General features: G+C 35.9%; 1 protein-coding gene across 4 annotated transcripts in view; it reads left to right on the top strand.

The window, feature by feature from the left end:
• The window catches only part of CCSER1 (coiled-coil serine rich protein 1), a 1,477,979-nt gene that overhangs the window by 164,302 nt on the left and 1,297,457 nt on the right, over positions 1-16,220 (top strand). For all 4 annotated transcript variants that reach the window (XM_069593698.1, XM_069593699.1, XM_069593700.1 and 1 more), the window contains exon 2: positions 10,007-11,368. In XM_069593698.1, the coding sequence (XP_069449799.1) occupies positions 10,048-11,368 (1,321 nt within the window). In that variant the 5' untranslated portion in view covers positions 10,007-10,047. The remainder of the gene's footprint in view (positions 1-10,006; positions 11,369-16,220) is intronic.

The raw sequence follows: 16,220 nt of genomic DNA, 5'->3' as shown, positions 1-16,220 counted from the left end.
TTTTGATAGGCCATATATTTCTATACAGTTTCAAACTGAATTTTGTAAGGTTTAACTATAAAAGCATCAGTAATTCATGAATTCATTTTCATTGTTAAAACTTCATAATACATGTTACATTAATGCCCCATTGATGATAACCACCAATACAGAGGCATTCTTCAGGGATAATTCTGTTTCACACTTTGAAGTACATCCTTCCAGATTTTTTCCTATGCATTTACGTACATATGAATCTATAGAATATTTACTTTCTAGAAGTTTTCATACTATATTATTTACATAAAATATATATAGCATATCACTTAAGTACTTGATTTTTTAAATTTAACACCTTGGGAGGTTTTTGTCACATCATATCTTTTACCTTATATGTTTGTGTGTGTGTTAGTTGCTCAGTCGTGCCCGACTGTTTGCGACCCCATGGACTGTAGCCCTCCAAGCCCCTCTGTCCATGAGATTTTCCAGGCAAGGATACTGGAGTGGGTTGCCATTTCCTTCTCCAGGGGATCTTCCCAACCCAGGCATCGAACCCGGGTCTCCTGCACTGCAGGCAGATTCTTTACCAACTGAGCTACAAGGGAAGCCCACCTTCTATGTTTAGCTCTTGTCTATTATACTGTGGAGTAGATAAGACTGTATGTTATTTTTTAAGTCTCCTATTACTGGACATTTATATTATTTTTAACTATTACAAATGCATATTGAATGTTTCTATACATGTTTTCTTATGTTTCTTTGTGCAGATATGTGAGTAGTATTCTCGAGTAAATGCTAAGAAGTGAAATTCCTTAATTTGGTATTTTGATACATAATTTTCTTAAGTGATCTTAATTTGGACTCCTTTAAAACTGTCTATAAGTACTACTTCTTTCATTCAAATTTTATGTTATTTAGTATTGAAATGTTATGGGTGAAAAATAGTATCTGTGGTTTTCTTGGTTAATAATGGAGTTGAATATCTGTTCATATGTTGATTAGTGCTTTGTGTTTCCTCTTCCATGAAATTCCTCTCTATATTATTTACTACCTTTTTTTCCTATGTGTTGTCTGTTTCTTACTGGCTTGTAGGAGCTCATTCTATATTCTCTAATTACGAATGAGTTTGAATATGTTTTTATATGTATTTTTATATTGAATATATATATATAATTTCTATTTCTTCTGGGATTACATGTTCATATTCTGTGCCCATTTATTTTTCTGTTTGAATTGTCTTCTTCTTATTGGTTTATGAGAATTCTTTATATATTCCAGATAACAGTTCTTTACCTGTTTTATATGTTTCAAATATTTTTCCCAGTGCTTAGAAGGATCTTCAGTTGGTTGACTGGCATGGGATACAAAAGACCTGCCATTGTGTCAAGGTGTCAGTAAGTGTTCCAGATTCCATGCGATTCATCTCAAGCTAGATGCCATTTTCAGCCACATCCTTGAATAGCTTTACCCCTGACCTCTCATGCTTTCTTTCCTTACCTTCCGCTGAGAGTAATTCTCTAGTGAATTGCTTGAACAAGAATTCCTTGCTTAGGCTCTGCTTTTAGGAAACCGAATCTAGGAGATTGTAAGTAATTTTTTCCTAAAATAATATTTTAAGACCAAATCTCATTCTCCAATGTAGAAATAAGAAGTAATAAAATTTTCTTTATTAACAAGCATATATACTTTCAGTTGTGTGCTGTCCTCTTTAAAATTGCATATTTATTATGACATTGTCATTGCTCAGCAAATTTATCAAGTTCAGTTTTAGAGAATCACATTCGGGATCTGAGGTAGTCTTTGAAAATTCATAATGTTGTCAATTATTTCTTAAGTCTAGATTATCTTGTTGAAAATGAAAAAAATAATACTGAATAATTGAACTCAATTATATATGTGTGTGTGTGTATTAATTCTAAGCTGCAAGCTCATTAACATTTGAGTATTCTGGCCTCTAACTTTCCTTTCTGTCTTGACTAGAAATGAGAGTATTTGTCACAGTACTCTTGCCTGGAAAATCCCATGGGCGGAGGAGCCTGGTAGGCTACAGTCCATGGGGTCTCTGAGAGCTGGACACGACTCAGTGACTTCCCTTTCACTTTTCACTTTCATGCATTGGAGAAGGAAAAGGCTACCCACTCCAATGTTCTTGGCTGGAGAATCCCAGGGACGGGGGAGCCTGGTGGGCTTCCGTCTATGGGGTCGCACAGATTCGGACACGACTGAAGCGACTTAGCAGCAGTAGCAGCAGCAGACAGAATTAGAACTTCCAGCTGAGAGAGGTTTGGGAGATTTTAAGCTAAATTAAAATATATTTGACTGTGAAATAATATATGTATGGTTAATTTTTCTTGATAATTTATAGTTATTAAACATTTATCATATCCTAGACCCTGTTCTAAGTGCTTTTTTGGTGTTACTTATTAGATTATCACAAAATCTTTAGGACAATTGCAATTATTATCCTCAAGAAGCCTCAGGGAGTTTAAATAACTTTTAAAATCACCCTAAAGTCCCACAGCTCTTGTATGTAGTGCTGAATTCACATTGAGATATTCTTGCATGAGAGTCTGCTTTCTTAACAGTACACATTCATTGTGTATAAATCCCAGAACATAAACTGTAGCATTAAGTATCAGTATCATTATTTACTTAAGCCTGGATCGTTTGTAGATATGACTTAGAGTTTTGTCTTCTTTCACTACTAAATTCTGTCTAATCTCTGATCAATATCTATTCTTTCTCTGTATGTTTCTCTTGTCTCTCCGTTGTCTCTTCTGGTCAGTGAAGAATTAAGATTATATCTGGCTAGGTTTCAAGATAACGTGTCTTTCTAAATATGTATTATGGTCCCTGTCCTACTGTTAATTCAGGCAAGGAACTCATCTGCTTCCCTAAATCCTGCTAGAATAATCTCTTTGAAATGTATTCTCCTTCCCTATTGTAACAGTTTCTATTATTATGCAGTTGAGCACCACTTTCTACCTAGGATATTGATTTATTGATTTATAGGTCCAATCAGGGGCAGTCTATCTCTGCTCACATGCTATTTTTAGGGTCAAATGCTTGTTTTTTATATAAACAAGCATTTCTGATGTAAGCAATTGCTTGTTTGTGTTATTTTTCTTGTTTATTGTTGAAAATAACTTACTGCTGTATTCAAGTGGCTAAATTATATGCAAATTTAATAAATCTCTAATTAAACATATTCAGTCAGTTATGCCATTTCTAACTCTTGCTATCTTTGTCTGACATTCTCATTCTCTTCCCTGTGACCTGTCAGATAACCCATTTGGTTCTGATCGTTCATCCTTTCAATGTATCTTGTATTGTGCTCACCATCCCTGCTGGTTGTAGTGGCCCTTGTCCATGTGTATGAGGATTTATGTGTTCCAGAAACCTGCATTAGTTCCCCATTCATTAAAAAAAATAATAATTAAACATTTTCAGTTCAGTTCAGTTTAGATCAGTCGCTCAGTTATGTCTGACTCTTTGCAACCCCATGAATGGCAGCAGCCAGGCCTCCCTGTCATCACCAACTCCCGGAGTTCACCCAAACCCACATCTGTCGAGTCAGTGATGCCATCCAACCATCTCATTCTCTGTCATCCCCTTTCCTCCTGCCCCCAATCCCTCCTAGCATCACAGTCTTTTCCAATGACTCAGCTCTTTGCATAAGCTGGCCAAAGTACTGGAGTTTCAGCTTTAGCATCATTCCTTCCAAAGAACACCCAGGATTGATCTCCTTTAGAATGGACTGGTTGGATCTCCTTGCAGTCCATGGGACTTTCAAGAGTCTTCTCCAACACCACAGTTCAAAAGCATCAATTCTTCGGTGCTCAGCTTTCTTCACAGTCCAACGCTCACATCCATACATGACCACTGGAGAAACCATAGCCTTGACTAGACGGACCTTTGTCAGCAAAGTAACGTCTCTGCTTTTAAATATGCTATCTATGTTGGTCATAACTTTCCTTCCAAGGAGTGTCTTTTAATTTCATGGCTGCAGTCACCATCTGCAGTGATTTTGGAGCCCCCCAAAATAAAGTCTGACGCTGTTTCCACAGTTTGCCCATCTATTTCCCATGAAGTGATGGGACCAGATGCCATGATCTTCGTTTTCTGAATGTTGAGCTTTAAGGACTACATTTAAAAATAGATTATACCATAGTTAAAGTAAAACTAGGAGTATGAGATTAACAGATATACACTACTATATATAAAATAGATGGAGACTTACTGTAAAACATAGGGAATGATATTCAGTATCTTATAATAATTTAGTATCTTGTAATACTGTATACATAAATGTGAGTTTCTTTGCATTACTTTCCTGTACACCTGAAACTAGCACAATATTGCAAATCAACTCTCCTTCAATTAAGAAAAAAAAGAAATTGAGATGTAAATTGCATGAACTTTGTAATAGAATCTGAGCTGGAGGCCTTTTCAGCTAAGCCATAACACCTATGAGGCCTCATTTAAATGTGCACCAAAATAACATCATTAGATAAGATTGACTTGGAATTGACTTGGAATCAAGCTATTATATATTTAATTTTGGTGAAAATTGATGTGTCCTTTGTTATATTTACATATGATTTGTTTTATGTCATTGTTTCCTTAATGTTGAGACTTATTGCCTAGTGAGTATTTGACTTCTGTGAATATTCTTTTTTTCCATTTTCACGATGTATCATTGATTTCTTTTCAGTGTGGTCATTTAGGCTCTACCTGGTTATTTTCTGATATCCTTTTTGAGAAAAGATAGAGCTAGGATCGTACTTAACTTATGTAACATTCCCCACACACATTTCAAATATTGGTTTTATTTTTAAATTGTAATAAAAAGGTGTACTTTAGGAAGGTGTATCACAAGGGGTATGAATACTGACTTCGATTTATACACTTCCCCCTGGATTTTTAGATGGTTTTTTAAATTGAGTAATTGGGGTAGATTTTGATAAATAGCTCATTTTCATAATTACTCTGTGTGCTGTACTTTCATGTACCACTTGCTTGGATGCATTTCATTAAAAAAAGAAAGTCCAAATTTACTCTGTACCAAGCAGAGCGTTATGTGTTTTTCTGTTGTTATACCTTCCATCCTTGAAGACGACTCATTATACAATAATTATTATCTGTGTTCTAGTTCTCACTACTAGTAAGTGGCAGACCTTGGATTAGAAACCCGTTTTGTTATGCTGACCACATGTCTGTATAAAAGGTTCTTTGTTTGTGTAGTCTTGTTTTTGCAGTAATATACTACTAGTTTGGGAGAGAAAATGAAGAACTTCATTTAAGTGACTATCAGCAGATAAAGGGAAACAAAGAATATTTTTATCTCTAATATATTTTATATCACTCCATGTCATCCCATTCAATGTATAAATATCTCTGTATGTCTATGATGTTTTTACATAAAGAAATTAGTGTAGATCTATTCAGTTCAGTTCACCCGAGAAGGCAATGGCAACCCACTCCAGTGTTCTTGCCTGGAGAGTCCCAGGGACAGGGGGCCTAGTGGGCTGCAGTCTATGGGATCACACAGAGTCGGACATGACTGAAGCGACTTAGCAGCAGCAGCAGCATTCAGTTCAGTTCAGTTCAGTTCACTCGCTCAGTCATGTCCAACTCTCTGCGACCTCATGAATAGCAGCATGCCAGGCCTCCCTGTCCATCACCAACTCCTGGAGTTCACTCAAACTCATGTCTATCGAGTTGGGTGATGCTGTCCAGCCATCTCATCCTCTGCTGTTCCCTTCTCCTCCTGCCCACAATCCTTCCCAGCGTCAGAGTCTTTTCCAATGAGTCAACTCTTCGCATGAGGTGGCCAAAGTATTAGAGTTTCAGCTTTAGCATCAGTCTTTCCAATGAACACCCAGGACTGATTTCCTTTAGATTGGACTGGCTGAATCTCCTTGCAGTCCAAGGGACTCTCAAGAGTCTTCTCCAACACCACAGTTCAAAAGCATCAATTCTTCAGCGCTCAGCTTTCTTTATAGTCCAACTCTCATATCCATACATGACCACTGGAAAAAACATAGCCTTGACTAGACAGACCTTTGTTGACTAAGTAATGTCTCTGCTTTTGAATATGCTATCTAGGTTGGTCATAACTTTCCTTCCAAGGAGTAAGCGTCTTTTAATTTCATGGCTGCAATCACCATCTGCAGTGATTTTGGAGCCCCCAAAAATAAAGTCTGACACTGTTTCCACTGTTTGCCCATCTATTTCCCATGAAGTGATGGTACCAGATGCCATGATCTTCGTTTTCTGAATGTTGAGCTTTAAGCCAACTTTTTCACTCTCTTCTTTCACTTTCATCAAGAGGCTTTTGAGTTCCTCTTCACTTTCTGCCATAAGGGTGGTGTCATCTGCATATCTGAGGTTATCGATATTTCTCCTGGCAGTCTTGATTCCAGCTTATGCTTCTTCCTGCCTGGTATATTCACATGATGTACTCTGCGTATAAGTTAAATAAGCAGGGTGACAATATACAGCCTTGACATACTCCTTTTCCTATTTGGAACCAGTCTCTTGTTCCATGTCCAGTTCTAACTGTTGCTTCCTGACCTGCATACAGATTTCTCAAGAGGCAGGTCAGGTGGTCTGGTATTCCCATCTCTCTCAGAATTTTCCACAGTTTATTGTGATCCACACAGTCAAAGGCTTTGGCATAGTCAATAAAGCAGAAATGTTTTTCTGGAACTCTCTTGCTTTTTTGATGATCCAGCAGATGTTGGCGATTTGATTTCTGGTTCCTCTGCCTTTTCTGAAACCAGCTTGAACATCTGGAAGTTCATGGTTCACTTATAGCTGAAGGCTGGCTTGGAGAATTTTGAGCATTACTTTACTAGTGTGTGAGATGAGTGCAATTGTGCGGTAGTTTGAGCTTTCTTTGGCATTGCCTTTCTTTGGGATTGGAATGAAAACGGACCTTTTCCCGTCCATTGGCCACTGCTGAGTTTTCCAAATTTGCTGTCATATTGAGTGCAGCACTTTCAAAGTATCATCTTTCAGGATTTGAAATAGCTCAACTGCAATTCCATCACCTCTACTAGCTTTGTTCGTAGTGATGGTAAGGCCTACTTGACTTCACATTCCAAGATGTCTGGCTCTAGGTGAGTGATCACACCATCGTGATTATCTTGGTCATGAAGATCTTTTTTGTACAGTTCTTCTGTGTATTCTTGCCACCTCTTCTTAATATCTTCTGCTTCTGTTAGGTTCATACCATTTCTGTCCTTTATTGAGTCCATCTTTGCATGAAATGTTCCCTTGGTATAATCTAATTTTCTTGAAGAGATCTCTAGTCTTTCCCATTGTGTTGTTTTCCTCTATTTCTTTGCATTGATCGCTGAAGAAGGCTTTCTTATCTCTTCTTGCTATTCTTTGGAACTCTGCATTCAGATGTTTATATCTTTCTTTTTCTCTTTTGTTTTCGCTTCTGTTCTTTTCACAGCTATTTGTAAGGCCTCCCCAGACAGCCATTTGCCTTTTTGCTTTTCTTTTCCATGGGGATGGTCTTGATCCCTGTCTCCTGTACAATGCCATGAACCTCTGTCCATAGTTCATCAGGTGCTCCATCTATGAGATTTAGTCCCTTAAATCTATTTCTCACTTCTACCGTATAATCATAAGGAATTTGATTTAGATCATACCTGAATGGTCTAGTGGTTTTCCCTACTTTCTTCAATTTAAGTCTGAATTTTTAAATAAGGAGTTCATAATCTAATCCACAGTCAGCTCCCCATCTTGTTTTTGCTGACTCTATAGAGCTTCTCTATCTTTGGCTGCAAAGAATATAATCGATCTTTATATTAACAGTAGATCTATTAGTAACATGTATATATATAGTAAATGGAAGTCTGATTATTTTCATTAAGAATTTAGAAAGAGATGTATTTGTTGTAATTCTTTTTTTCTGAAAGTTTTTCATTATTAAATAAATCATTTGAATACTTGCCTAAGAGATATGGTATTTATTCACTGTTTTATTTTTAATGCCGATAGAACTGCAAGAATTACTGAGAAATGATTAAGAAACATTTTAATATATATGAATTCTGAAGATATTTGAAACATAATGGTAAATATCTTGAAATATCAATAAAAGCATTGAAATCCCTAAGTTCACCTCCAGCTGCAAATCATTACGGATGATAATGCTCTAATTAGAGCAAAGTTATTCACTGGGCATTGAATGGAAATAAATCTTGCATATAAATAAGAAAACACAGCTGAGAATGATTTCATTACAGCATTACTAACAGTGAAAATGTAAAAAAATTGTATTATTTTTTGCATCCATTTTGGAATATATAAGCTGAGAGGAAAATGAGATAGTTTTAATATGTTGAAGACCTCGCAAATGAAAATGTCTTTGTATTTTAAGGTTTTTCAGCCAAAGCCTTGCAAGAATACTTAAATGTTTTACAAGCAGTTTGCACATAGTTTGAGTTAAATTCACATTTAGTGAATGCAGTTAAAGAGCATCCGATAAAAATCATGGAGGGCCAATTGACTTTATATCATTTAGAGCAAGTTATCAAATATTTAAGAATGCATATCTGACAGAGAACATGTTTTCTGTTTTTTCATAGACTTCTTTAAGGCCATGAAAGTGTATACTTGATCAGTTTCGTAGCTTAAGGATGATAAAGTGGAGGGCTTGTCATTTTATGTAGTATTTATTATTGTTAGTTTTGGTTGCAATAAACAGCAAAGTGAAACAATATGATTCAAATGGACAAAGCGGGGGTGTGCACATTATGGTTAAGGAATTAACTAAAATTTAGAATCACAGCAAAACAAAACAAAATAGCAACCAAATAATGTCACATTATGAAAGGGAAAGAAAAATAGTAGTGAAGAAAAATAGTAGTCACTGTAAGAGAAAGATCTACCATACAACTAGGAATTTCTGAATAGGGACATATGGGCCTTCTGCAGCATAAGCTTTTAGCTTTTTACTTTCATGAAAGCAGTGTATATCATGCTGATTATGAACTGACGCTGTGGTCAGAGATGGCTTTGCTTTCTAGTCCTGCTTTACTACTTATCAGCTGAGTGACGTAGGCAACTTACCTTTCAGCTGTAAAGTGACCAGAGTAAGAGCTACTTCTGTAGTTATAAGCATTAAAAAAAGATAATCTATTTCAAGTACTTGGTGCATGACAGTTGATAAACTGCAGCGGCCACCTTTTCTTCCTCTTCTTTCTCTTGTCTGCATCATCAGTACTCTGACATTACTGTTGTCTATACATTTTTTATGTTTCTACTTTTCTCTGTATGTAGGCTTATTCAGCATTACCAGTTGAATTAACGTTCATCTTTAAAGATTCATCTTTTCTTTAACTCATAACAGTGGTTTCCTCATAACTTCTCTAGATCCTTTATGATGTGGTTTACTTTCCTCTGCCAGTGGACTGATTATCTGTAAACTCCCTAAATCAAACTCCAAGAGGAAGAATATGTCTCAGTTGGTTTTTCTTTGAGTGGAGATTCTAGGATCAGGTCATGCCTTAGTCTGGTCTGTGATTCTGTTAGGCTTGGGTCAGTTACTTGTTGAGTCCCTTGGTTTATCTGGTACTGGCCCAACAGGCAGTGGTGGGGGATTTTACTCAGAAGACAGTGATCATGCCTGTCACATGCCTACTAAATCTAAATAAAGAAACATTAAAAGTTAAGATTAAATAATTTATCAAATCACAGAACCAGGGTGAATAGTAAGGCTGGGTCTTGAATAATGTTAAGTCTTGTAATACAGTACTCTTTTGAATAGACTTTAATTATTCTTGGTCATTGTGAAGTTTTTGCACCAGTATAAAATTTCCCTACAAATAATTGGATATTTTGCTACATAAAGATTCAGAGAATTCCTTAAGTATCAGCATTGTAATATTTATTATTTTAGTGTAGCACAAATTTTGTATCATGAATGAGAAAACAATATTTTGTTTTAAAATGTCATAATTATAATTGAATTCTCTTAATTTATTCTGTTTGTTTTAACTTTTCTCAGGTTACTAAATTAGCTATCACAGCACAAGCCTTGGAGTCCCAATGGGGGACTCTGGATCAAGACGATCTACTCTGGTCTCCCGGTTGCCAATATTCAGAAGGAGTATTAGCAGAAAACACGATTCTCTTCCTTCTTCACCCTCCTCCAGTAATACGGTCGGTGTCCACAGTTCCTCTCCTTCCAGCACTAACTCAAGCTCAGGTAGTACAGGTAAACGCAGAAGCCTCTTCCGTACACCGTCCATCAGCTTTCACCATAAGAAGGGGAGTGAACCTAAGCAAGAACCTACCAACCAGAACCTTAGTATTTCCAATGGTGCTCAACCTGGTCAGAGCAGTATGCAAAAACTGAGTTTGGAAGAACATACTAAAGCCAGGGGAAGACATTCTGTTGGTTTTAGCAGTTCCCGAAATAAGAAGATAACAAGATCTTTGACAGAGGATTTTGAAAGGGAAAAGGAACACTCGACTAACAAGAATGTCTTCATAAATTGCCTAAGTTCTGGGAAAAGTGAGGGAGATGATTCTGGGTTCACAGAAGAACAGACTCGCCGTTCTGTTAAGCAGTCAACAAAGAAGCTTCTTACTAAATCTTTCTCATCTCACTATAAATTTTCTAAGCCAGTTCCACAGAGCCAATCTATTTCACTGGTACAACAATCTGAATTCTCATTGGAAATTACACAGTACCAAGAACGGGAACCTGTATTAGTAAGAGGTTCTCCATCTTGTTCCGTGGATGTAACAGAACGGGCAGGTAGCTCTTTACAATCTCCATTGCTTTCTGCTGATCTTACTACAGCTCAGACACCTTCAGAGTTCTTAGCCTTGACTGAAGATTCTGTGTCTGAAGTGGATGCATTTCCTAGAAGTGGAAGTGTGGCATCCCACTGTGACAACCTTGGCCACAATGATTCTACCTCTCAGATTTCTCCCAATCCTGCTGCTGTTACAAAGACAACAAGAGACCTTAGGGGAACCGTTCCCTGTGCGATTGTGTCTCCTGGGAAATACAGAATAGAAGGTCGATGCAGCACTGAATTGAATTCTTTACCGGAAACCTCTGCTGCTAACCAGAAGGAAGTGTTACTGCAAATCACTGAACTGCCTGTTATGAATGGGAGTGACTCAGAGACTCACCTCTCAACAGATACAAGAGAAGAGCATATGGTAATACAAAATGGTGAAACAATGTTGGCAACAAGCTCCCCAAGGAAGTTTGGATTTTATGAGCACCATAAAGCAATAGCTGAACGTGTGAAAGGGATCCATCCTATTTCAGATTCAAGGATAATACCCTCTTCTGGTGATCATCATGTTTTAAACAAAACTTCGTACGGATATGATTCAAATCCTGCCAAAGGTATGCTGATTTTCTCTGTATTATAAATGATATGAAGTATAATTTTCCTGTAGTCAATTTTCTTATTCTGTCTCATGAATGGGAACTATGTTTTCCTTAGTTTTCACCCTGTACTATTTTTTCCTATTTATAATTTGCTTTAAATCATTTCTGTACTTAAACTTAACTTCATTTGTATCATACTGAAATGTAATTCAGCCATATTACTCATTTTTCTTAGTTGTGCTATTAAGATTCTGAGCCTCAGAAGAAAGTGGAAGGAAATTTATTTCATTTACAATATGGCTTTATCTAAAATAATGAGTATCTTTTACAGTTAATGATAGAATATTGGTATATCTTAGTTAAATAATAACCATTATAAAATAAATCTGTATAAATTTTATTTTGTATTTTAGCAAAGCTTTTTATTGTTAGATAGGATCCGTGTTTTGGCACAAAAAAGTGAGAGGGAAGGTTGATTTAATGCAGTCTGTTATTTAACAGAAAAACTTTGTTTTTTCAGTATAAAATTCAGTTCAAGAAAATTATTGATGGGCTGTATTCATTATTTTTTATTCTTTGTTCTCCACTGTGATTACTACTACTGCCACTACTGCTGCTGCTTTTGCTGCTACTATTCACATTAATAGGGCTTCCCTGGTGGCACAGAGGTAAAGCCTCTGTGTGCAATGCCAGAGACCCGGGTTTGATCCCTGGGTCAGGAAGATCCCCTGAAGGAAATGGCAACCCACTCCAATACTCTTGCCTGGACTGGAGAAGGAAATGGCAGCCTACTCCAGTACTCTTGCCTGGAAAATTCCATGGGCTACAGTCTGTGGGGTGGTAAAGAGTCAGACAAGACTGAGCGACTTCACTTTCACTTTCATTCACTCTAATAGTTCTTTCAACAGTAAGTCCCATTTACTGTTCTCTCAACAATATGTCCCATTTACTCTTCTGTCTCTTTGGATACATTAATTTATTGACTCTGGAAGTGATTGAAATCATTACTATTAATGTAACTCATTGTACAGGAAGATAATTGGGAGCACAGATAGGTTAAGTAATGTGTCCAAAGCCACTAAGTTCATGAGTAATTGTTTATGATATAATTTCTATGAGATAGGTACTAACTAGTATGTTCCCCATTTTACACATAAGAAAACTGAGACTGAGGGATTATACAACTGGCTAGTGGCATAGCCAGATTAAACTATTTAAATCCAAAGATCAGTCCTCCTAGTGACTAGGTTGTAGTACATAACATGACCCAGCCTCTTCTGAAAACATTAGGAATAATATGAAAATGTTAAATAAAATTTGTGATCAGTGAAGTTATGTATTATATAATATCAAAAATTATAAGCTTATCTGACTTGTTTAACTAGTCTCTCCATGAATATAACAATTCTAAAGTTTTAAAGTCATGAATTAATTTTCTAATTGTTTTAATATTTTTTCCCATTAGATACAAGATCCTTTTTACACATCTGCCTACTTTTTTCGATTTTTGATCTTGGTAGCCTTGTTTGTATTTTTGATGATACTTGCTTAATTCTTTAACTATAATGTAATTATAAGAATGATGATGATGATGATACTGATGTGTCTCAAAATGTGATAAGCAGTTTCCATGCATTGTTTTATTTAATACTAACCAAAAATTTGTGTGGAATTTAGTAACTAAAGTTTAGAATTAAGTTAAATAACCTTATGAAATCATACTCAGCAAATGGTGGACCTCAGATTGGAATGTAGGCAGTTCTTAAAAGAAATAACATGTAAAAGGGTAAAAGTATATTTACCCTGGTTAATTCTTATTTAGAAATGATGAGTTGCCTCGATGTCAAACTGTATAAAGTAAATATTATCTCTATGGAAACGAGGTAATGACCAACAATTATCTTGCTGGCTATTAATCTGGTGACTGAGATCCTAATTCCAGGCCATTTAATACATTAAATTAATTTCACTGAATTTGACACCGTGATGTGTGTTCCTGGACATTAGGTGATTATTCATATTACCTATAGTTTGTAAAATAGAAAGAGATAGGCAAATAAGCTGGTAATGTAAAAAAGGAAAAGTTGGTTTCATACTACCTTTCATTTGCATCAATAGTAGGTACTCATCTGCTGTTCATAAAGATTTTTAATTTGGAAGTTTAAAGCTCTTAAAGACATTTTATAGAAGAAAGAGTTGCTTAATTTCATAACACTAGCATTGGAGAAGGAAATGGCAACCCACTCCATTCTTGCCTGGAGAATCCCAGGGACTGGGAAGCCTAGTGGGCTGCCATCTATGGGGTCGTGCAGAGTCGGACATGACTGAAGCGACTTAGCAGCAGCAGCAGCAGCAGCAGCAGCAGCAGCAGCTTATTCTGTATTTATTATGCAATATGTTTAAAAAAGTATTTAACAAATATATGAATGCATTAGGTATACATTCTTATCAGAATTCTTAATGAGATGTTAGCTCTCTGGCAATTTAACCTTTATTTATTAGAGTAAAAATTTTCTAAAAAGAACAGGCATATGTTGACTTAATAGGTACTAGCCAAAAGTCTTTAAACCCATAGATGAGCCTGAACAAATCAGTTTCACTCACTTACAGATATTTGTTTTGGTACTGTTTTTAGGCATTAAGGATATAGAAATGAACAAAACAAACTCCTCCCTTCATGAAGCTTACTGTGCAGTGGGAATACTCAGACAATTAATATATAAATAAATAAATGTCAGATGATGATAACTGCTGAGGATGGGTTTAAAGCAGAATAAAAGATTAGGATGTGGGGAGTGGGATTGTAGTTTGCATTTTTTTAAGCTTTATTGATATATAATTGACAAATTATTAAAGTGAACAAAGTGATTTTTTAATATATGTGTACATTTGAAAGGATCCCCTCCCTCAAGTTATTAAGATCCTCAGATCTTTATCTTATAATTTCTTTCTCTATTTCCCCCACTTCCTAACCCCCAACAGCCACTTTTCTGCTGTTTTTATGAGTTCAATGCTGAAAAAAAGATTCCATATATAAGTGACCCCATGCAGTATTGGTCATATTGTGCATAATACTGCTGTGAATGTGGGAGTACAGAGATCTCTTTGTGGTGATGATTTTGTTGACTGTAGGTAGATTACCAGAAGTAAGGTTGCTGGCTCATACGGTAGCTCTGTTTTTAATTTCTTGAAGAACCTCCATACTATTTTCCAGAGTGACTGTACCAGTTTATATTTCTACCAACAATGCACGAGGGTTCCCCTTGTTCCACATCCTCAAAAATACTTGTTATCTTTTGGACTCTTTGATAATAGCCATCTTAACAAAAATGAGGTAGCATCTCATTGGGGTTTTGATTTGCATTTCACAGATGATTAAGAATGTTGAGCTCTTTTCTTCATGTACCTGTTGGCCATTTGTATGTCTTATTTGGGTAAAAAAAAGTTTACTTATGTCCTTTGCCTATTTTTTGTTGTTATTAAGTTATATGATTTTCTTGTATATTTGGCTATTAACCCCTTATAGGATGTATAATTTGCACATATTTTCTCCCATCCAGTTGGTTGTCTTTGTTTCTTTTTTTTTTTGGATTTTTTTTCTTTCTTTCTTTCTTTCTTTCTTTATTATTTTTTTTTAAATTTTAAAATCTTTAATTCTTACATGCGTTCCCAAACATGACCCCCCCTCCCGCCTCCCTCCCCACAACATCTCTCTGGGTCATCCCCATGCACCAGCCCCAAGCATGCTGCACCCTACGTCAGACATGGACTGTTTCTTTTTCTATTTTTTCTTGATTGTTTGCTTTTCTGTGCAGAAACTTTTTTGTTTAAAATATTCCTGCTTGTTTGTTTTTGCTTTTATTTTCTTTGTTTTTGATATGTAATCCAAAGCATCATTATCAAGATCAATGTCAAAGAGCTTATTCCCCTGTTTACTTCTAGGAGGTTTACAGTTTCTGGTTTTAACTTTTAAGTCATTAAATAAGTTTTGAATTGATTTTGGTATATGGTGTAAGATTCCAGTTTCATCTTTTTGCACATGACTGTTCATTTTCCCCAACATTTTCGATTGAAGAGACTGTCATTTCCTCATTATATATGATTGGACTGTTTGTCAGAAGTTAGTTGTCATATATTAATGGGTTATTTCTTTGCTCTCTGTTTTGTTCCATTAAGCTGTCTGTTTCTATGCCAATACCATACAGTTTTGATTACTATAGCTTTGTAACATAGTTTGAAACCAGGACTTGTAATTTCTCCAGCTTTGTTTTTCTTTCCCAAGATTGCTTTGGCTATCTAGAGTTATCTGTGGTTCCATACAAATTTTAGGATTGTGAAAAATGTCATCATGATTTTTGTTGGGGGATTACATCAAATCTATAGGACCCTTTGGGTAGTACAGACTTTTTAAAAATATCAGTTCTTCCAATTTGTGAACATCAAACAACTTTATTTTTATTTTCATCATTTTCTTTCATCAGTGTCTTTTATAGTTTTCAGTGTATATGTTTTTCACCTCCTGGGTTAAGTTTATTCCTAGGTATTTTATTCTTTTGATGTGATTGTAGATGTAATTGTTTTCTTTATTAATTTCTTTTTCTGATAGTTTCTTGTTTTAGTTTTCATTTTAAGTATAGTGAATAGGTATTACTCAAAGTAACATATTGGAAAAAATTAGGGAGTAAGCCATAGAGACATTCAAGAAAAGTATATCAGTGCAAAGGCTATGGGGTAAAGATCTGAGGCTGGAGCATGCCTACAGTGTTCTAGAAACAGTGAGAGGTCCAGGAGTGGGGGGTAGTAGAAGATGAGGGTATAGATATGATATGATTAACAAGTGACCAGTGAGGAGAGCAAGGTCATATCA

Source organism: Ovis canadensis, chromosome 6 (genome assembly GCF_042477335.2).
Source record: "Ovis canadensis isolate MfBH-ARS-UI-01 breed Bighorn chromosome 6, ARS-UI_OviCan_v2, whole genome shotgun sequence".
Lineage (NCBI taxonomy): Eukaryota > Metazoa > Chordata > Mammalia > Artiodactyla > Bovidae > Ovis > Ovis canadensis.
Note: the sequence above shows the minus strand (reverse complement) of the source record. Positions and strands in the feature narration are given on the sequence as shown.